The 21855-nt window shown below is 46.5% G+C and overlaps 4 protein-coding genes across 4 annotated transcripts; 3 read left to right on the forward strand and 1 right to left on the reverse strand.

The window, feature by feature from the left end:
• Positions 1-4189: 4189 nt before the first annotated feature.
• CCR75_002330 (uncharacterized protein) lies at positions 4190-5229 on the forward strand (the record flags this gene model as incomplete). Its single annotated transcript, XM_067960427.1, has 6 exons — positions 4190-4292; positions 4353-4468; positions 4547-4643; positions 4712-4801; positions 4863-4948; positions 5016-5229. Exons 1-6 carry the CDS (start codon positions 4248-4250, stop codon positions 5227-5229), a joined length of 648 nt encoding a protein of 215 aa, XP_067822678.1. The 5' UTR covers positions 4190-4247.
• Positions 5230-5590: 361 nt separating this feature from the next.
• On the reverse strand, positions 5591-6407 carry CCR75_002331 (uncharacterized protein; the record flags this gene model as incomplete). Its single annotated transcript, XM_067960428.1, has 4 exons — positions 5591-5803; positions 5882-5977; positions 6059-6237; positions 6302-6407. 4 exons carry the CDS (start codon positions 6405-6407, stop codon positions 5591-5593), a joined length of 594 nt encoding a protein of 197 aa, XP_067822677.1.
• A 573-nt stretch (positions 6408-6980) lies between these two features.
• Positions 6981-12452, forward strand: CCR75_002332 (uncharacterized protein; the record flags this gene model as incomplete). Its single annotated transcript, XM_067960429.1, has 1 exon — positions 6981-12452. The coding sequence occupies one exon, from the start codon at positions 6981-6983 to the stop codon at positions 12450-12452; it is 5472 nt and encodes a 1823-aa protein (XP_067822676.1).
• Positions 12453-12598: 146 nt separating this feature from the next.
• Positions 12599-15646, forward strand: CCR75_002333 (uncharacterized protein; the record flags this gene model as incomplete). Its single annotated transcript, XM_067960430.1, has 1 exon — positions 12599-15646. One exon carries the CDS (start codon positions 12599-12601, stop codon positions 15644-15646), a length of 3048 nt encoding a protein of 1015 aa, XP_067822675.1.
• Between the last annotated feature and the right edge of the window lie 6209 nt (positions 15647-21855).

Here is a 21855-nt window from a genome sequence, read left to right on the forward strand (position 1 = left end):
CAAGAGCATACTTTATTGCAGGTAGCTCTTTGTCATGCACGGGATAATTCAGTTCCGCGGCTTTTAAAAGCCGCGGACTGATTATAAATGACACGGTCAACGCCGTCGTCATCCTTCTGCATGAGCGCGCTGCCGATTGCAAAATTACTTGCACCGCAGACGACGCTAAAGGGCTTATCCGCGTCTGGCAATGCCATGCCTCTACAAGAGATTGCTTCACTGATGTGAATGCATCATTTTGGTCTTTTTATCAAATCCATTCTGCGTCCTTTTAAGGAGGTCGGATAATGATTTAGATTGCTTAGCATAATTCTTGCTATATTTATGCAAGAAATTAGCGAGCCCTAGGAATTGGCGCAAATCCTTCACATGCCGTGGGATTGGCCATTCCTTCACTGATTTTGCCTTGTCTGGGTCTGCTCGTACACCATATGTACCTACGACGCAACCCAGCACAGGTATCTCGGGGACTCCTATGACGCACTTTTGCATATTGATGTACGATTAGGCGTCCTTCCAAGTAAACAACACAGCGTCTGAATGACGCTTCTGCGACTCTATTTTGCTCAGGCCGTCCTCGCCCTACTATGCACGAATACATCGTCAAAGTAATGGGGCGCGTAGAAACGGTCTGACGCATAAAGTGAGCCACCACTCGGTTGAATGTCATCGGTGCGTTTTTCAAATCTTGGGGCATCACATACCTCTCCCAATCATACACCTTAAGGTGCTTACTGCCATTTTGGCTACATCGGACTCTCTCATGAGTACCTGATAGAAGTCATCTTNTGTGCTTTCGCACTAGACACACTTTCCTGGTGTCTAACCTCGAAGTCTGGTCTGCGCGATAAAGCGTCAGCCAAGACATTCGACTTACCCGGCTTATATTCAACTTTGAAATTAAATTCAGAGAAGAATGTGAGCCATCTTGCCATTCTAGGCGAGAGGTGCGGTGAGTTTATTGCGGTCCGCAGTGATGCGTGATCCGTATAAACCACAAATGGTTCGGTGCCTAGTAGGTGCACACGAAATTTGACAAGAGCATACTTTATTGCAGGTAGCTCTTTGTCATGCACGGGATAATTCAGTTCCGCGGCTTTTAAAAGCCGCGGACTGATTATAAATGACACGGTCAACGCCGTCGTCATCCTTCTGCATGAGCGCGCTGCCGATTGCAAAATTACTTGCATCGCAGACGACGCTAAAGGGCTTATCCGCGTCTGGCAATGCCATGCCTCTACAAGAGATTGCTTCACTGATGTGAATGCATCATTTTGGTCTTTTTATCAAATCCATTCTGCGTCCTTTTAAGGAGGTCGGATAATGATTTAGATTGCTTAGCATAATTCTTGCTATATTTATGCAAGAAATTAGCGAGCCCTAGGAATTGGCGCAAATCCTTCACATGCCGTGGGATTGGCCATTCCTTTACTGATTTTGCCTTGTCTGGGTCTGCTCGTACACCATATGTACCTACGACGCAACCCAGCACAGGTATCTCGGGGACTCCTATGACGCACTTTTGCATATTGATGTACGATTAGGCGTCCTTCCAAGTAAACAACACAGCGTCTGAATGACGCTTCTGCGACTCTATTTTGCTCAGGCCGTCCTCGCCCTACTATGCACGAATACATCGTCAAAGTAATGGGGCGCGTAGAAACGGTCTGACGCATAAAGTGAGCCACCACTCGGTTGAATGTCATCGGTGCGTTTTTCAAATCTTGGGGCATCACATACCTCTCCCAATCATACACCTTAAGGTGCTTACTGCCATTTTGGCTACATCGGACTCTCTCATGAGTACCTGATAGAAGTCATCTTTTAAATCCTACGCGGAAAAGATAGTTGACTTTCCCATGAACATCTTTCCGCGGGATTGGCATCGTTTCTGATTGCCTGTTCTTAAGACGCTTTTGTCCATTGTGGATGACGAGCAACCCGTTCACTAAGTTCGCTTGTGAAACTGGTGCGACTTCCTTCCCGGTGTCCTGCGTAGAGCTAGCAACTGTGCGTATACGCCAGTCTATCCATTGTTGGTGTCTTGCCAACCATGCTTGCCTAGGGTGAGGTCGCGCGGACTCTCTATACCTAGCCCCGTGAACTTCTGTCTACACGAGAAGTCACTAAACCCGAATGCGAGTACAACTGAACTCCCTCGCATTTTACGAGCCGTTCGCTAAACGAACGGTCGCCTCTTCTCGCTTGTCATCCTCTCATACATCGCCGGTCTCTTTCTAAGAGCCGCGAATTTTACAAGATTCTATGATGCACCCGAATCCTCGATAAGGGTCATCACATGGTCATAGCCTCGTACTCGAGCGCTATAGATCAGTAGGGTTGAGGTCCGAATTTCGGAACCACAGGGACCAAGCTACCCATTTATTCGATAACTGAACTTAGGGGTAGCCTCAGAGTCCGCGTCAGTAAGAAATCTCGCAGTGGCATCCAACCTTTCGGCCGACGGCTTGTACCAAGCAGTCGCCGAGACACGGTTAAAGGATTGCTCCTCAACTAAGGTAATTTAGATTGTCTCTTCCATCGTTGAGGTCTTTTTTACTAACAAGGGCCTGTTGGGATGGGCCGTACCGCAATCCGTTCATAAACGTGGGTGTTACGGCCCATCGGACCCACGGTAATGGATTTAGACAGCGAGCGCATCTCCTGCACATTTTCTTGCATAGATCGCTTCGCCTGTCGCGCTCCGAAGAAGCGCGCCTGAAGCAAGACCTCGTTGCTCGGCGGCTGTTACATGAGCAAATCTTTCCCTTAAAGATTGCTATGTTGGGAATGCCTTTCCGTTTGCCATAAGCGACGAGTAAGCCCGCTCTGAGGCCTTACCGCGCAGATGCGACATGGCGAACGACATTATCCGGGTGTCGTTCTCGATGAGCTGCGCCACACCGCATTGCTCCACGGCTAACAGCGAGTTGACAATCGTGTGCGCTGCAGTTCCATCGAACTTGGGCGGGTTCATCCGAATTAAGCTTGGCTGATACGGCCGGGCGGAGTGCGTCCGAACAGTCCTATTGAGAGCCTCGTTCCGAGCCTGCTCACGCTTAAGCTCATCCTGAGTCTTTAGAGGACTCCGCCTCAGCATGACTATGGGCCTCAGACGCGGTCATTCGCTGCCTGAACACAAAGCCTCAAACTGCTCCTACGGAGCAACATGTTGATCAGGAGGACTGCCCAAGAGCCTGGACAGGGCTTGCTCACCAAGTGCCTGCGCCAACTGCTCAGCCACCTCCCGATGATGCTCGGAAATGTGGGGGAAAGGAGCCCAATCGATATTGAGGCTCATCTCACTGACACGCTGAGATGCGGGTCGTGATAAGGATTTCAAGTGCTACCAAGTGTAGGCCGGCGCTTCTAAAGTTGACTCGCACTATAACCGTGCACCTTCTAGCACAACGAGGAAGCGGCTTGACCACGTGCGGTGAGGTTGTCTGTGGGCACTGAAAGCGACCTCACACAACTAACTTATACCTTGAAACAAGTGTCGTCACGGAAGCGGTCTTCGTCTTCACGTGCGCACTTGTTATCTAGGAAGTAGTTTTGAGGCTGATTTATATTTAATAAAATAGATATTTTAGACTTTTATACCAATGAGTAGATGCGATCTCTGTAGATGTGCATCCCTACGTGGCAATCGTGTTGTTCCAAATAACTCGTTACAAGTACTGAAGCAGTACTAGCGAAAGGTAACCCGTTACAGCAACGAGAAGCCAAGTCCGGGACGATGTAACAACGTACCATAATTTCTTGTAGTTGCAGAACTGAATTAGCCATGAAACAAGATTCTCTAATTCAATATCATTTCCATTTATCTCAAACTCCTCCCACCATAATTAGGTCTCCCTACACGGCTTACTTAAGGTCGTCTAATTCCCCTGCCTCCTACTGTGCCGGTGTTACACACACAAACAAGGAGTCATGTACTTAAGGCCAAGAAGTTGCGTTTTCGCGTAATCTAGTCAGTTAACCCGTATAAAAACTTTCGAGTTTATCCTTACATAGATGAATGTAATATTAAGTATAGCGTACCTCTCTAGACGGATATGCCGTCGTAATTTTGCACACGATAACTGGTTTTGAACCTCGATAGTAACCACTTCAGCTTATAAAGATGTTTTTACAACTGGTTTTTAAGGACAAATTTGAAGACGCCTAAAATATGCTTCGTCGAAGTTTGCTAAGCACGCTGCACCAGAAGCGCACTATCGCATCTACCATAAGGAATATGAACAATGGCTCAATGGCGATGGAGTCTAGCCTCGAAGCATCTAAAGAACGTATGTTTGGTAATGTTCCTGGCACTTTATGTTCTTTATAGATGATGTTTCCTACCGCAGAGGACTGTTGGAACTGCCACCACGCGACCGACTGCTGTTCATTTTTCTGCACCGCATGCAAAGCGATTCAGCCAATCGACACAGGTTGCCACTGCGACTACTTTGAAATATTTAAAGTGTGAGCATAGACTTGATAGAATTGTGAGTGAGTGACGGTGACAAATCGCTTGTTTTGATAAATTCCATTCCTCAAGGCCCAAAAGCTTTGATCTAGAGCCGCGCAGCATTGAACAGACATACTGGAACTTGCAGAAACGACTGCATCCGGACTTGTATGGATCTAAATCAGAGGTACTACCCTGTCCTGGCCAGTAGCCTACAATAGGAGAAGTATAAGCCGTATTATTTATGAAATCTAGGTTGAGAAAAAGCTGTCTGCGGTCAATTCTGCTGTCATTAATGATGCGTATAAAATTTTAAAAGAGCCGAACACGCGCATAAACTACTTGGTAAGTAGACTTGCCGTTAATCGTTAATGACCACACTAACTAATCACGTATGATTGTAAAGCTCACGCTGCATGGAGTTGATGCACTTGGAGAGACTGCAAGCACGGCTGTAGATTCTGAATTACTTATGCAGACAATGGAGATAAGGTTAGTAGTATAAATAATTTCGTGCTGCGCGTTGCTGATATGACAATGCGAATTGTAATGTTTACAGGGAGCGTATTGCAGAGGCGGCAGATGTAGACGCGCTGGAGAAGATTCGAAAAGAAATTTCGAAGCACATTGACGCCATTATTAACAAATTAGGGAAAGTGTACGACCGGGACCAAGACCTCGAATCTACGGAGCGTTATGCCGTAGAACTTCAGTACATGGTTAAGTGTGCAGAAGAGACCGAAACGAGAGAAGAAGAGCTGGACGGATATTAGAAGCTTGCTTGGCTTCAGATTACCCTGTTTCGCAAGCAAACCTTTACAAGCCGTCTATCTAAAAAAGAGGACAATAAAATACAATTGATATGCTACGGCTATAAAGTGCACATACGGGGTAGCTTTCAACAAGACACGCTGAGATGTGGTGCAGCTTTCTGTATAACTTAAAAATTAAACCTGATATATCAAAGGCCGACTTGAAGCAATTAGATGCACAAAATGTAATATTGTAAGAAGTGCATATATATCAAGCTTATAGGCACAATTTGTGCAGAGGGATCCAAATAATAAACTTGATGAAGTCTATTCCCGTCGACAACGAATTGGTACTAAAGCGTTCGCAGTAAGTGGTTCTCTCTTAAACGCGGTCCATAGTCTCGTCTTGCACCTCGAACCCCTTCTCGCGCTCCCGGAGCTCGACGTTCACCTGAGCGGTCATGCATCCCTGCGTAGTAGCGTACGTGCACTGCGCGATGCAATACATAAGGTCCGCCAGGTCGCCCAACTCCGAGATACAGATGGACAATAGACTGCAGACACAACTGACCAGCTGGATGCAATTATTGCATCGCTAAGGACAATGAAAGAAAAGCACGTTGTCAATTATATAGCTGTGTTTTCAAGTGAAAACGACGACTGCTGCACTTACAATAATACGGTTATCCCACTTATCCGGCTGCAGACGGTAGCGATCCATAACCAACATACGCGTGGCCGACACGGCGCAGCCGTTGCAGCAAAAGGACTGCGTAAGAAGTTAACGTTTAATAACACCACAGTCAGTTCAACTTTTTAATCAAAAGAAGCCACAAAAAGCAACGCGTACCTCGAGACATAGACAGAAGTTGGGGCAGCTAGACTCGCCACATTGACCGGAGCGCGCACAAGGCACAAGTCCGTCCATATAGCCCTGACAGCACGTATAGTTGGACATGTCATAGTTTAATGCCTTACGCCGAATAACGATCTGCGCACAGCATGGACACAGGCATGCGCTCATGCAGCCTAATAGCAAAGCATTCACACGTCAGTTTAACCTCCTTCAGCTCATTTCTTCGTTTGGACCTACACAAGGGATCGGCGCCAGGGGCGTGCATCATGCCAACTTGAAAAGAGCCCGGGTTGTTCTTGCGGACATCGTCCTCAACGGGATCGCCCGAGCACAGAATGCACATTACTCTGGCCTATTGTACACGAATCAGTGGCAACTGAACTTCTTAGCCGCAACTTTGAGACTGGAGGAGAAGGGAGAAAGAAGCAGCGGGCAGTTTTATACGAGAACAGCTGCTGTGGGTTGTTCACATTGATTTTAGTCGGGTTACCGCTACTGTACCGGTAATGCTCGCAATAATAGAGCACGCAAACAATTCGTGGTGCTTTCTTATCCGTAAAAAACGTTTTTTTCACTCAGAAATCATTTTTTGGTACTATTAGGCGGCTTTGTTTTTTTCTCGTCTAGAATAAATACCTAAGCTTGAGGAACGCAAATATGTCGATATAGTACGAGGTGGTACACTGTACCATTTAAGGGTGGACCCTCGTCTGCTCCCCCCGCAGAAGCTCAATTAAGGAAGCCAAGTACGCCCCGCTGCGACAGCGTTTGACTCGGTCGCCTCAAGCTAATTTTGTCTAAAAGGCACGTGGGTATTGACCGAAGAAGGTTACAGACTACACGCTAAGAATTCTGACGCCTTTGATCAAGTGGACAAAAGAAAAGAGAACACACTTTGGCGAGACGTATCGCTTAGATGTGGCGGAAGCGCCGCGGATCGCTTGGCGGCGGAAATGGGGCACGCGATTCGCCAAACATTATGAATTCTCACTCAATGTTACACACACCGTCTTCTATGTCCATCACCAGCACCAGTCCGTTCTTGGGTAGTGATCCCAATGCCAACGACCGCGCCCTTGTCTTTCGTGTCGAGGTACCGACGCCAGGTCCATTAGGATTGGATTTGAGAGCGCGACATATTGAGCGGGATAAGCCACAGCGTGGTGCAGTTGTCAAAGGCTTTCGTCCGTTGCAAGGGGGGCAACCTGGATACGTAGAATCAACAGGCCGGGTTAAAATCGGGGATATCTTGCAGATTCTCCACCAAACTCCACTAGACGACATGCCTTTTGAACAGATTGTTAAGCATGCAATGCAGCTTCAACAAGATTCGACAGCGTGGCCTTTAGCAATGGAGTTTCGACGCGAGCCTGAGAAGCACGAGACAAACACCTCCTCCTCCTCATCTAAACCTCGACGTAATAGCTTTTTTCGCTCTTCCATTTCCATGTCGAATCCTGTTCAAGACGGCAATTTTAATGAAAAATTACAATATTTTCGTGATTTCTTTGCGACTCGGATTCCTACAGGTGGAGCTGTATCTAAGGAGAAAGAAAAACCTCCCCGACCGCCGAAGTGGGATACCGTTGATGAAATGTATCGTGAGTTAATGGCAAAGCGTGGCGTCCCTGAAGATGTTATGGATGAACTTATACGGATTGAGTCACTAGAAACCAAGTGGCACGTTGTTTGGTATGCACAGCAGAATGAAAACGAAGGTAATACAAAGTCTAACGCAACCGAAGCAGAAAAATTTGCGGAAAATCTAGTCACGTTAAAGTGGGACAACAAAGGCTTGAAGGATCTTGAGGCCCTTCGAGCCAAGATTTCAATTGCATCAACGGACTGGTTAGAGGCGTTTTTGGCTCATTTTGGCTTGGATTACCTGACGATGAAGCTTCCAGATCCATCCCCGTTTCCAATTGAAATATCGAAGTATGAAAAAGCAACGCGTGTGTGTGAAGTAATTTTGCGAATTTTACGGTCGTTGACTCACTTTACAGCAGGTGTGGAAGCCATAACAAATACCCCAGGGCTTGTCAAACGGGTGGCGTTGTGTTTTCACACAGAAAATGGAGATGTAAAAAAGTATACTTTACAGCTGCTTGGAATTGTCTGCTACAACAGTGCTGCAGGACACACTGCTGTCATTGAGGCGTTTGATCATTATAAAGAAACCAAAGGCGAAAGTATTCGCTTTAGTTGTCTGCGAGATGCGCTAAAATCGACCAGATATTCGCTTGTGTTTAAGGAAGACGTGTTGAGTTTTGTGAATATTATTGTGAATAAGGCCATCCGGTTGGAAGATCGATTGGCAATTCGTTCCGACTTTATGGCACTTAAAATGGCTGGGTACTTTGAAGAGATTCGTGCTAAATCTCTTGCTGTCCAACGCACGAAGTATCCGCTTGCTAGCTCTGCGGCCGCCAAGATACCCGAAATTGGTTCTTACGGTGTTCCGTCCCCAGTCCACGATGCTCCAGCAACTCCTTCTCCAATTCTGCACAAACACATTGCAAGAAATAGTCCATCGCCCGTCTTTAATCGATCGACCAATTCTCCTATTATTGGACGCGGAAAAGATCCTGGAACACCTATAAGCAGACTAGACACGCTGAATACTCTTAGTGGAAAGCGATCGTCAATAAGTAAATGTTCCGATGGGCGTAATGGTCGCCTTTCAGCGAGTAAAAGCGCGCCTCCATCGCCTATAGATCGAGAATCAGTAGCGCTGTCTCCGGATGGAGCAAGTGCTCGGTCTTCACTTCCGCTAGAAATTAAAAACGGTATTAGGTATGGAAGCGGGGGCAATAGCATTATCAGCAGTTCAGTAACGCAACTTCGGAATCAATTGGACAACATGGAGAAACAGATTGATGTTTTCGAGCAATTTATGGAAGACGACCGTAAAGACACAATTTACGAGCAGACAGATTTGGCGTCGGTAGATAGTGTCTATCGGTCTTTGTTTGGCAGCGTGACAAATGACCCCGAGCTACAAGCATGTTTTCTGTCAATTTTGCAGCAATTGCTCTTTATTCCTGGTGATCGCGTGATTGGAAAGGAAATGTGGGCATTGTCCGAAAAAGTGATGAAGCAAATCACACTGTTAGCTCCAGTTGAAGAAGTACGAAAATTTGAGCTTGGATACGATGATCGCAAAACACTTTTAAAGATGAGGGATCGGTACGCTCAATTCCTGCAGAAATGTGCTGACCAAGACCCAACGTTTCATTTCCGAATGGGTCCAATTATTTTAATTGACAACAACGACCGCGACCACGATGACCTTTCGCTTTCAGATGTTGCTGCCGAGGAGACTGATGAAGAGGAGACTGCATCAAGTGTCGCAGCGCGTGACCACCCAGACTTGATGAAGTATTTTAAATTATTAAAGATGGGAATGCCTTTATCACATGTGCAGCTCAAGATGAGCAGTGAAGTTCAGTCCTTTGATCCGTCAGTTTTAGAAACTCCTGACAAAATGCTTCACATTTTGAATGCTGGCAGTGAAGCCATAGAGAAAAAAGGCATCCGAGCGGAAGAACATGATAAATTTGCCAAATATTTTAAGCTGAAAAAGATGGGAATGCCCATGCCACATATTCAGCTGAAGATGTCGGCGGATGGACTTGACAGTTCAATGTTAGAGACGCCGGATCTACTTCTTGATAAAGACGGGAATGAGGTGAAACAGCCTTTGACGAGTGCGCGCTTTGCTGGTACTCCAGTTAAAGATCACGAGAAGTATGCCAAGTTTTTTAAATTGCTTAAGATGGGTATGTCGCTTGAGCATATTCAGTTAAAGGCATCTTCCGAGGGGCTCGATGGCTCATTGCTTAGCACACCTGACCAACTTGTAGATGCAGATGGCAAGCTCTTTGTCGATGAAGTTTCGAAACAAAGCTTCCAAGGCATTCCTGTGAAAGAGCATGAAAAATATGTCAAATTTTTTAAATTGATGAAGATGGGTATGCCATTGGAGCACATAAAGGTGAAGGCAATGGCGGAGGGATTGGATACAGACCTTTTATTAGAACCTGACACTCTTTTAAACGAAGATGGGAGCAAGTTACGTACTGAAAAGGTTCTAGTCAAGGTGAAAGACCATGCAAAGTTTACCAAGTTTTTCAAGCTTATGAAAATGGGAATGTCTATGGAGCAAGTACATTTAAAAGCATGTGCTGAAGGTCTGGATGGCAACTTACTGTCTACTCCAGACGTACTAGTCGATGGCGATGGAAATGTTTTGGATTTGCCTCATGCGAAGCACGTGAGAGGTACACAAGTAAAGGACCACAAAAAGTTTGCCAAGTTTTTTAAACTTTTAACGATGGGCATGCCAATGGAGCATGTGAAGCTTAAAGTTTTGTCTGAAGGCCTTGACGCTATACTTTTGGAAACACCCGACAAGTTGGTCGACGAAAATGGGAAGGAAATGAAGCATGAAGCTTTGGAGTCGAAGCCAATTCCGGTTAAGGAACACGAAAAATTTGCCAAGATGTTTAAATTGATAAAAATGGGAATGCCACTTGCTCAAGTCAAGTTGAAAGCAGCGTCGGAGGGATTAGATGGTAATCTTCTCGATACGCCTGATCAACTGGTTGATAAAGAAGGAAAAGCGGTGAAATTACGTGGCAAGGAGAGAATAAAGGCATCGGAACATACGAGCTACGCCAAATATTTTAAGTTATTGAAGATGGGCATGCCACGCCAACAGCTAGAATTGAGGATGAATGCTGAAGCGTTAGACCCGAATTTGTTAGACACACCGGAGGAAATGATTTCAGTAGACTTAACAGGTGCAGCAGATCTTAAGGCACCTGAAAATTCTGTCAAAATGCCACCTCCGAAGCCAAAGCTTCGAAACTTATATTGGGAGGCAGTCAAGACTGAGGAAACATCTGGCACTATTTGGGAAAGTTTTATTAAAGAAAAAGAGAAACAAATGAAGGGCCCTTTGAGCGCCGCGAATGTATCTGTAAAGTCCAATCTCGAGACTTCAACAAGGGATGCAGTTTTGGACAAGTTTCTTGACCAACTCTCGGAGATTTTTGTGAATAAACCTCCTAAGACAAAGGAATCGGAATTGATTGTTCCTACTAAGCGTCGGGCTCCTACGCGTGTTGCGCTAATTGACGCAAAACGCGCGAACAATATTGGAATCATGTTGGCACGTTTTCGACTTCCTTATTATAAGCTTCGGAATGCAGTGTTATTGGTTGACAAAGAGTTGCTTTCCGTCGAACGCGTTTCATTACTACTGCAGTTTGCTCCCGAAGATGAAGAGCTGGATGCCGTACGAGGGTATACTGGGGATACGAAGCTGTTGGGGGATGCTGAGCAATATTTTCGTGAAATGGAGTGCGTGCCTCGATTAACTTCTCGATTACAAGCGATACATGCAACGTGGCAATTTGACGCATATGTTGACGAACAGCGTAAATTGATGGAGGCAGTATCGAACGCATGTCGAGAGCTGCAAAAATGCGACCTCTTGAAGGAGATTTTCCGTGTTGTGCTGTCGCTTGGAAATGCGCTGAATGATGGCACGGCACGTGGGGATGCCAAAGGGTTTCGATTAAATATATTGCTTAAGCTTAACCAAGTCAAAGCAGCCGACAACTCGATGAATCTGCTTAATTATGTTGCCAAGGTGCTGCGTGCCAAGAATCCAGCAATTGTTGCGTTTGACAATAGTTTGCCTTCTATCGAAAGCGCAAGTCGTGTCACGACGCAAATGCTTAAAGCTGGTGAAAGTGCTGTTCGAAAGGCTGCAAATCTCATTTTAAATGAACTTGAAGTGCACGCAAAGTTGCCCGAGAAATCATATTCACAGCCTGACGATGCTGACATTGCTGAAGCGATTTCAGATCGTTTCCAAGACGTTGTTAAGCCATTTGCTGATCGTGCGAAAAAAGCATCGGAACAGATTACAGAGGACCTTGACGCGATGATGAAGCGCTTTGAAGAAACGGCTTCGTATTATGGGGAAGACCCGTTAAGTCCAGACTGCGGACCCGATGCGTTCTTTTCTATCTTTTACTCTTTTGCCAAAGTGCTTCAGTCTGCCGACCGGGATAATGAACGCAAGCGCATTGCCGAGGAGCGAAAAATTCGTCGTGAAGAGGAAACCAAGAAACGTCTCGAGCAGCTTAAATTAAAAAAGAAGAGGAGCGGCTTTGCGACATTAAAAACTGGCGACGTGGATGATATTGTATCAAAAATCCGTGCAAAGCGTGTCGAAGAAAAACGGCGCGAGCTGCTTCAAGCAAATGGGTCAGCACCTTCGTCGACGGGATCAAATCGCGGATTAGCTACTGCGCCGCACAGTAGCAGCAATACCGCCAACGCTATCGTGCTGACGCCCGCCATGAAGGCTGTATAGTTGGCGTGTAAAATTCAGTCTTAAATATAGGCATAAAGGTTAAAAGTGCCTCAAGTAAATGGACCATAGCAAACTTCTGGCAATTATTGTAACTTGATAAAGATACAAATTATGCACAAACATGCAAAAAGATAGATGTAAAAGACATGGACGGTGGCAATGAGTCACCACCTCCGGCCTCGCCGCCTTCGCCATTAAGCCCCGCACGACCAGCGCCTCGGTACCTGTCACGCGATACGATCAACTCTCCACCGTCGATATCTATTCCGGTATCGGCTGCATCTGCACGCGATGAAGGTCGTCCTAGGTCGCCAATGTCGGCATCCGTTTCGGCCATATCTGCGTCTGCTGTGTCCGCCACGGACATGACAGGGCGATACGGCTTCGCTGAGATGAGTGCTTCGATTGATGCTACGCCTGCGCCGAGATATCTTGGCCGATACGAAGATGCAGCCGACGACGCTGAATCCGGACACGACGACGTTGAGGCGGAGCTGCGGCGCATGGCCCAGCGTCAATTGCCGCGCGGAGACTTAGGCCGTCGTGAGTGGAGACTTGACGGCTTTCAATCACAGCAAAGACCTGAACGTTCGAATATGGAAGGTGCTCCATCCTCGCCAAGCAGCAGCTCAATGGCCAGCATCCGCAGTAGTAGGTCTGGTATACCGACGCCCATGCAGACGGCGTTGCCACAGCCTCCGCCGTCACCACCCAACTCGCCACCTTCTAGTGCGTCGGCATCTGCATCGGTGTCTGCATCAACCGAATTGCACTTACAGAGACAGCAGCAGGAGGAACACCAGGCCTTCTCGGGTGCCGTGGTGTGGGGTACCAATATCAGTGTCTCTGAGAGCATGGAGCTCTTTCGAGGGTTCTTACACCAGTATAGACCGAGGAATAGTGACGCGAATGATACACCGTACTACATTAAAGCACTGCGGACGCTTGCATTGACTCAATCGCTGGTCTTTGATCTCGACACGCAAAACTTACGGCAATTTCATAGTGTTCGAAAGCTGTATAATCAGCTCATCTTGTTTCCACAGGTTCTTATTCGTATTCTGGATATGGTCGTCACCGAAGAGTATCATGCGCTTTTGGCGAGTCCAGGAGCAGGGCTTGAACGTCTTGACAATTTGGCAAATGTAGCTCTTCAGGTTCGACCGTACAACTTGCGCGAAGTGTCTCCTATGCGTCATTTGAACCCGGCAGATATCGACCAGTTGGTGTGCTTGAAAGGAATGGTTACCCGCTGTAGTGGTGTCTTGCCGGATCTTAAGGAAGCGTTCTTTCGCTGTGCCATTTGCCACGCAACGACACAAGTCGCTTTAGATCGTGGCCGTATTGAAGAACCGACTAGTTGCACGCGATGCCAGTCTCGAATGTGCATGGAGATGATTCACAACCGCTGTGCGTTTACTGACAAGCAAATGATAAAGATGCAGGAGACTCCAGATGCCATTCCCGAAGGCGAGACGCCATACACGGTGCTTTTATTTGCCTTCGATGACCTCGTCGATGGCGTGCGACCTGGTGATAAAGTCGAAGTGACAGGTATTTATCGTGCTGTGCCGATGCGCTCAAATTCACGCCAACGCGTTGTAAAGTCCGTATTCAAGACGTACGTGGATGTTGTGCATTTTCGTCGGGTAGACGAACTCACCCGACGTGAGGAGGGCGAGAATGGGGAGAACATTAATTCTCTTGCACTGGAAAAGGAGTTTGAAACGAGCGTGATTGGACCAGCAGACATTGACGTAGAGATGCCAGACCCTTCCGAAGAGCACGAAGTCGCTGTTGCAGTCGCTGATGCGCAGCAGGTACGAATGCTGGCAGCTTTTCGCCGCATAGCTGCGCACCCTCGAGTGTATGAAAACCTGGCTCACTCTTTAGCGCCATCCATTTGGGAGCTTGATGACGTGAAGAAAGGAATCTTGTGCATGCTGTTCGGAGGCACACGAAAAGACGGAAGTAGCGGCAGCGTCAATGAGGTCGAAAGTGAGCACGAGTATAGCGGTGTCGCGCCTAAACGTAGAAACATGCGCTCAGACATGAATATTTTGCTATGCGGTGATCCTGGAACATCTAAATCTCAGTTGCTATCGTATGTGCACAAGCTATCACCGCGAAGTATTTACACGTCTGGCAAAGGAAGTTCAGCTGTTGGTCTCACGGCATCACTTATTCGCGATTTGGAAACGAACGACCTCGTGCTCGAGTCAGGTGCTCTGGTTCTCTCCGATGACGGAATTTGCTGTATCGATGAATTTGACAAGATGAGTGACTCAGCTCGCTCGGTGCTTCACGAAGTTATGGAACAGCAGACTGTGAGTATTGCCAAAGCTGGTATTATCTGTTCGCTTAACGCACGAGCATCCATTCTCGCGTCTGCCAATCCCATCGAGTCACGCTATAATCCGAACAAGAGTGTGGTGGAAAATGTGAATATAGTGCCCACGCTACTTTCACGATTCGACCTTATTTATCTCATCCTTGATAAGCCTCAAGCCGAATCCGACCGAAAGCTTGCTAAGCACATTGTTGCTCTATATTATGATGAAGAAACTCGCACACGCGTTCGAGCTCAAACGCGACGTGGTGAGGATACACCGCAGCTAATTAGTATGAAGCTCCTGACAGAATACATTTCGTATGCTAAGCGCCACATTCACCCAACACTGTCCGCGGAGGCTCGGGTCAGTCTCATTCGTGCGTATTTAGATCTCCGACGAATGGGTGGCGCAAGTGCTGCTTCAGCGAAAAAGAATATTACAGCAACACCGCGTCAGCTCGAGTCACTTATTCGTATTTCTGAAGCTCTTGCGAAGCTCAAACTGTGTAAAACTGTGACTTCTAATGATGTCAAGGAAGCGCTGCGTCTTATGAATGTAGCGACACAGCGAGCAGCGATGGATCCGCGGACGGGCACTATTGATATGGACATGATTAACACAGGTCACAGTGTATTAGAGCGCGAGGTTCTCGCTGAACTCATGACCGGTGTAAAGGAGATATTGGGCGAGACGCCGAATCAATCAATGACAGTGTACGAAACTCGCCGACGCTTGGAAGAGAAGCGAAAAAGCGAAATAAAGGGCGCTAACTTTCAGATGGCACTCCGTTCGCTGGAGGATGAAAACTTTATCCAGGTTTCGCATGGTGTGATTCGCTACTTCGGTGATTCAAACGAATAGAAAATGTTTATTCACGTTTATTGCTTTTTGCTTGTGTATTGTTAATGCCACTAGTTTAGTTGGCACGTTTTTCTGAAGTTGAAACACGAGCTATTTTAAAACATTGGCTCCTAAAGTAATAGTTTTCCATACCGTCGGTTACAATTGGTCCAGTGACAGTAGCACCCAAATTTATCTGGTGAGCTGTACTGATTTGCCGGCCGCATTTTGGGCGATCAAATTATTGTTGAGGAGCCCCTTGCGCAAAGCCGAGAGAAGCTGCATTCGTACAAGCGTATTATCAAGTAGATAATGTTGTTTTTTCTTGAATCGAATAAGGTAAACGAAAAAATTCTAAATAATATATTTAACATTTTCACTATTTAGGATTTAAGTACCAAATTAAAGTACTCGTGTTTCTTTACAAAGCCAATGCATTGTCTGAACTCACCCCCTCCTCTTCATCCGACACCTTGTCGGACAAGGAATCTTCATCCACAATCGATTCCCGATTTGATACATCCGAATCGCTCGAATCGCTGTATTTTTCTTATTTTTTTCGACGCACCAGAATACGTGATATCGCTGCTTTTTTCTTTATCGTTGCAGCGGAGCTACCTCGCTCCTAAAGTCAGAGAAAGACTTTCAGACTCAGAGAGTCACTTAATTGAATTGAACTAATATGTTTAACAACTCAGCGAGTCGTACAAGCTATTAAAGCTTAAGAAATCCTAGTTCAAGGGATTCAGGGGTTCGTAGAACCAAGTGACAGCTAGTGCCCAAGAGGATAAACCTTAGAAAGGCTTCTATCTCTTACAGATCAATGCGCAAGTCTTAGAAAGGCACTTAACGCTTTAAGATCAAAAGAGGAACTGCACTTTATTTAATTATACTGATCTAAAAACCTTATCCTAGCTAATTTAAAACAGATTTTGGCCGCCGGATTTATATCGGGCGGCGACCACATTTGTAACTCATAATAAATGGGATTATAGTCGTCACCTATTTTAAATAGGATAAAAGGGTATTTTACCCATAAAGTCAATGTACCACAACGAAAGTTCTCTAACCAATGTGTGCCCCATAATACCCCCCATCAGACTGTTGACACCGAGTGACAACATTCGCTTCATTTCCTCTTTGAGGTTGGAACCTAAACAGCTAACCGTTTGGTTTGTTTACATTCCTTTGTCTAATGACAATCAAGCGTGAGTCACAGACTCTGAGCACCTTCCTCGACGATGAGGGAATGAAGGACTTTGAGGGTCACTCTCAATCAGAGGAGGAGAAAAAATAAGAGCGGCGTTCGCTCACGCCTTCTCCTCCGGACGAACGTCGGCGAGCACCGAATCCGTTCCAGAACGTGGTGCCGCTGATGTCTTAACTGCATTGAGCAGGACACAGGACCCTGAGTCCAACATCGTTTAGAATCCGGTCGATGAAGAGCAAGAGCAGATAATCCTCAAAAAGGAAAGAGCTCGTCGTCGAGCTGCCGAAATAGCGAAAGCTAAGGCTCATAGTGAATATAGATTCACTCCGGTTAGTGCAGACGAGCGTCTCAAAGAGATAGTGGGTCATAGCTTGGCCATCTGGATCTCTGGTGACCCGGCGAAGACGCCGGAGGAGATCGCTGCCCGCGATGCTCTTCATGAGCAATACCTTACGCCGAAGGTAATGACGCGAAGCCAGTATCTGACGCGTTTACGTGATCAAGCCCGTGGGGCTTCGGTGACCTCCATGAGGGAAATTCCGATCGTTTTGTTTCCAAACATAACAAGGACTGAAAACGAAGTCTCATTTGCGAAATGGGTTCACCGGGCCCGCAAACTCCGTAATTTTATGGAATATCAGAGAGTCTGCGGATAGAGGTGATATTTGTTTGGAACGAAAGCTTCGCTTCGACTTTGCTAAGCTTAAGGCCAAAGGCGAGTTACGTTCGGCATTTATGCCCCAAAACGAAAAAAGGCCTAGCCAATGAATATTTCAGTGCTTCGATTGCTCGTACAACCAAGGATCGAAGCCGCACTGAGGCTTTAAATCCACTTTATCTCACGTTAAGTGGTGGGAAGCGTCGTTTGACGCGAGTTGACCCTGAGCTTGGCGCTCAAAAACGTCAACGGCGTACGGGCAATTTTGCCGAAGAGGTACCTAGGAACTCCAAAGAGTTTTCAGAAGAGGGGTACCCTAGCTACTTCACCAGATACTGGTATTGACCTTCACGACGACGTCGCTTGAAAGGTTTCTCCACATGAAACTGAAGGTTCCCCCGCGCATCAAGCAGCGCGGGAGGGGGCCGAAATTTCGGCGGAAGCATTTGATGCTCTACGGCACGAGGTGCAACTTTTTCGTGAGGTCCTTGCTCGGGTTGAGGGCTCTTTTGCGGCGGTTCGGGACCGTCTTTCGACGCTGGAGCGTCAGCAGCCTCGTTTAAGGGCCAGCTGGACATCCTGGTGAGGATGCAGCAATGTGCGGCACGACCGCCTGTCTCGGCGCAAGCGCCTTCAAGTCCACGTGGAAAGGGTCCCGATATGGCTTAAGCAATCCAACGTTAAACACTGGGTGTGTACGCAGCTTGCTGGATAGGTTTAGCGTATAAGCTGGGCCCTTCTTGGTCACGACCGTAAATGGTCCAATAAAGCGCGGGCACAATTTGGTCTTGAAGACCGCGGAACCCTAGTATGCAGGTAGATTTTTATCATTTAGTTAAACTCGGTCTCCGACCATAAAAGAATGAATACAGCTTCTGCCTTTGGCATCCGCTTGTTCTTTTTGTTTGTCTTGGCTATCAGCCATCGTATCCCTTACATGTCTTAAGACACTAAATCGCGTCGCGAGAAACTCGCTTCCTTGTTTGCGAACGGTAACAGGGCTGATATCAGCAAGCCTATCCGCCAATTCCCCCCCATTAAGCCCTGAACCACGCATTGGTATCGTTAACGGAACGCGCGGGTGGGTAAGACCGTTTATATAAAACGGAGTATAGCCGGTAGAGGCATGAACAGCGTTATTTAACGCAAATTCCGCTACTGGGAGCATTGAGCTCCAGCGCTTTGGTGTCTGAGCACACACGCTGCGTAAAACGTCTTCAATGGCGCGAATGACACGTTCGGTTTGACCATCGGTCTGCGGATGGTCCGCAGTGGACATATCCAATCTGGTGCCAAGCAGTCGAAAAATTGATTTCAGAATTTACCCGTGAAACGGGGATCCCGATCAGAGACAATTGCCACTGCAGAATTTATAGTTATAACTATAAATTCTGTTATTTTTAATTCAGATAAACCATGTTGTCGAAACACGCGATCGATAAACAGCTTAGCTGTACCCTCTCCATCAATGAAATCCGGCACGGCCGCTAAGTGAGCCATTTTGCTCAAACGGTCAGCAAAGACCACTATACCGGAGTTACCGGCTGAATCTTTTGGTAGCCCAAAACCAAAATTCATACTAATGGACTCCCAGCATCCTATGGGGACGGGAAGACTCGCCAGTGGCGCAGCAGCATGTGCCGAGGGTTTAACCCGTTGGCATGTTTCGCATGTGCGAACATATGTGCTGACCCATTTATAAAGTTTGGGCTACCAATAACTCTGGCTGATAGAGCCGTAGGTCTTTTCTCTACCGAGATGACCACCAAGGACAGAATAGAGGATCTGCTACTTCAAATCCTCATCATGAGGAACAACGACACGCGGAGGGTCCGCAATGTCTGTGCAATAAAGCAACAGGTTATTTTCGATAGAAAATCGATGTAACCTTGCACGCAAACGTGTCGGTAATTTAATTCCCGAATCCAAGTTTTTTAAGGCTCGTAGCAGAGCTACACCCCTGTTCATCCTTGACGTAAGCCGAACGGATTAATTCAGGAATAGGTGACGAGATAGTCGTTTAATGAGAAAGCTCGTAATCCGGCCTGCGTGATACGCATCGACCAAAGCGTTTTGCTTGCCGGGTTTATACTTCACCTCGAAGTTGTATTCCGCAAAATAGGATAGCCATCGGGCCATTCTCTGTGAGAGGTGGGGCGACTTAGTCGCCGTGCGTAATGACGCGTGATCTGTATATCACAAACGGCTTGTGGCCGAGCAGATAAACTCTGAATTTGACGAGAGCATACTTCATACCAAGTAACTCTTTGTCCTGAACTGGGTAGTTCTTTTCCGCAGCTTTAAGCTGTCTAGACTCGAACGCATAACACGTTCATGCCCCTCAATATCTGTTTGTAACAGAGCACTGCCAATGGCAAAATCTGATGCGTCACAGACGACACTGAAAGGCCAATTTGGGTTTGGCAGTGCGAGAATCGATAAGAATTGATAAGACTATCCTTATCTGCTCGAAAAACATTATTTTCGATGCTAGTCCAGCACCATTCTGTATCCTTTTTAAGGAGATAAGATAATGGCCTAGCCATATCAGCGAAACCTTCGCAAAATTTGTGTAAATAATTGGCGAGCCCAAGCACTTACGCAAATCCTTTTGGTTTTTAGGAACCGGCCAATCTACCATGGCTTTTACATTGGCGGGATCCGCTCTAAGGCCTCGCTTTCCAAAGAAGCATCCTAAAAAAGGAATTTCGTCTGCGCCAAAAATGCATTTAGATGCATTGGCATACAATTTGATTGTGCACATGCACTCGAGCACTGCTCGCAAATGGTCTAAATGGTTTTCCATACCCGACCGACCCTGCTCCGCACGACTATGGACAAAAATGTCATCGAAATAAGTCTGTGCATAACCTCGATGAGGGCGAAACAGTTGCGTCACTAGACGATTAAATGTTACTGGGGCGTTGGAAAGCCCTTGCAGCATAACCAGCCACTCCCATAACATGCCGCTTGGGGTGGTAACCGCTGTAAGCGGGATATCGCTAGCTTGCATGAGCAATTGATAGTAACCGTCGACTAAGTCAAATGCACTGTACATTGTACATCCCACCATATTGTTCTGAAGAACATCCTTTCTAGGAATGAAGGTTTGTGCTGGTATAGTGGCAGCATTAAGCTTATTATAAGCATGTACAATGCGCCATTTACCATTTGGCTTTTTGACACAAAATGTCGGTGTCGAATGAGGAGATTTGCTCTCTCGTACCATTCCAGCCTCGTGCTTAGCACGGAAGAAATCGTCAATGACGTCACACTGCTCCTTTGGTAAAAGCCATTGTTCTTGTGACACAGTATTTGGTTCCCATTACTAAGTCAATTTCATGATGAACACTTCTATCCGGAGCTAAAACAGATGGTGGGTTATTACATACCTTATCTTGGAATTCCTTAATTAAGGAATAAAAAGGATCCGTAGGATCTTCCAGGATCGGTGACCCATTTCGCGCACAAAGTGCACCTTTTGTGTCATCCAGGACAGCTTCGTCTAGAAGTGACGATGAGTTTAACTCAACCATAGGTCGAATGACCATCATTTCAGATAAGTCACCAGTTTTTAAGACTCGACCGCACTCATCAATAGACATTTCGTCTAGCTCTAAAAGAGCATGTAACGAGAGGATTGCCGCAAGGCTTACTTCCCCCTCAATGTTACCGGTTACGCCATTTACAAGCGTATGTACTTGCTCACTCGTATCACTTTGTGAGGGTATACACGCTTCGTGTCCATCCTGTCTTGGAGTGAAGATGAAGACAATACGCCTTTTAGAGGCCGGGACATTCACGTCCCCAGGGTTTTCAGCCTGTATTGGTTCTATACAAGACATGGTGTCTAATTTGACATCCGATAAAGAGTTAAAAAACTCAACTTCCTTATCCAGCGAACGTTTACGTGTCGCCTCACGTGCATTAGGAGGATTTGACCCAAAATGCCCTGGCGAACCGCCAATAGTGTCACTATTGACACTTAGGATGGTGCCACCTCGGCCGACCATACTCGGTGGACTTAGACGTGCCACTCCACGTATCTCAGGGATATTGCACGCTGCTTTCAGCATTTAGTGAATCGTTAGTATAGCGAGTGTTACTCGACGAAGTACGTGCCGTTTTACTTATTTCTGCTCAGTCGGGCTCAAAATTAATGTTTTTAACATTAGAGTTTATTAACTCAGACATGCCAATGTCTAAAACAGTGACAGACTCATTCTTGGTATGGCCTGGCTAGAACATCATGAACCGAATTAGTAATATTTATTGTGAGGAGTAGCTTCTCCAGACAAGCTATTGATAAGCCTTTCTGGCAAAAGCCACGGCTTCTTTTCAGGGGCGAGATGAGACATTTTA

Source organism: Bremia lactucae, linkage group LG1 (assembly GCF_004359215.1).
Source record: "Bremia lactucae strain SF5 linkage group LG1, whole genome shotgun sequence".
Classification (NCBI taxonomy): Eukaryota; Oomycota; class Peronosporomycetes; order Peronosporales; family Peronosporaceae; genus Bremia; species Bremia lactucae.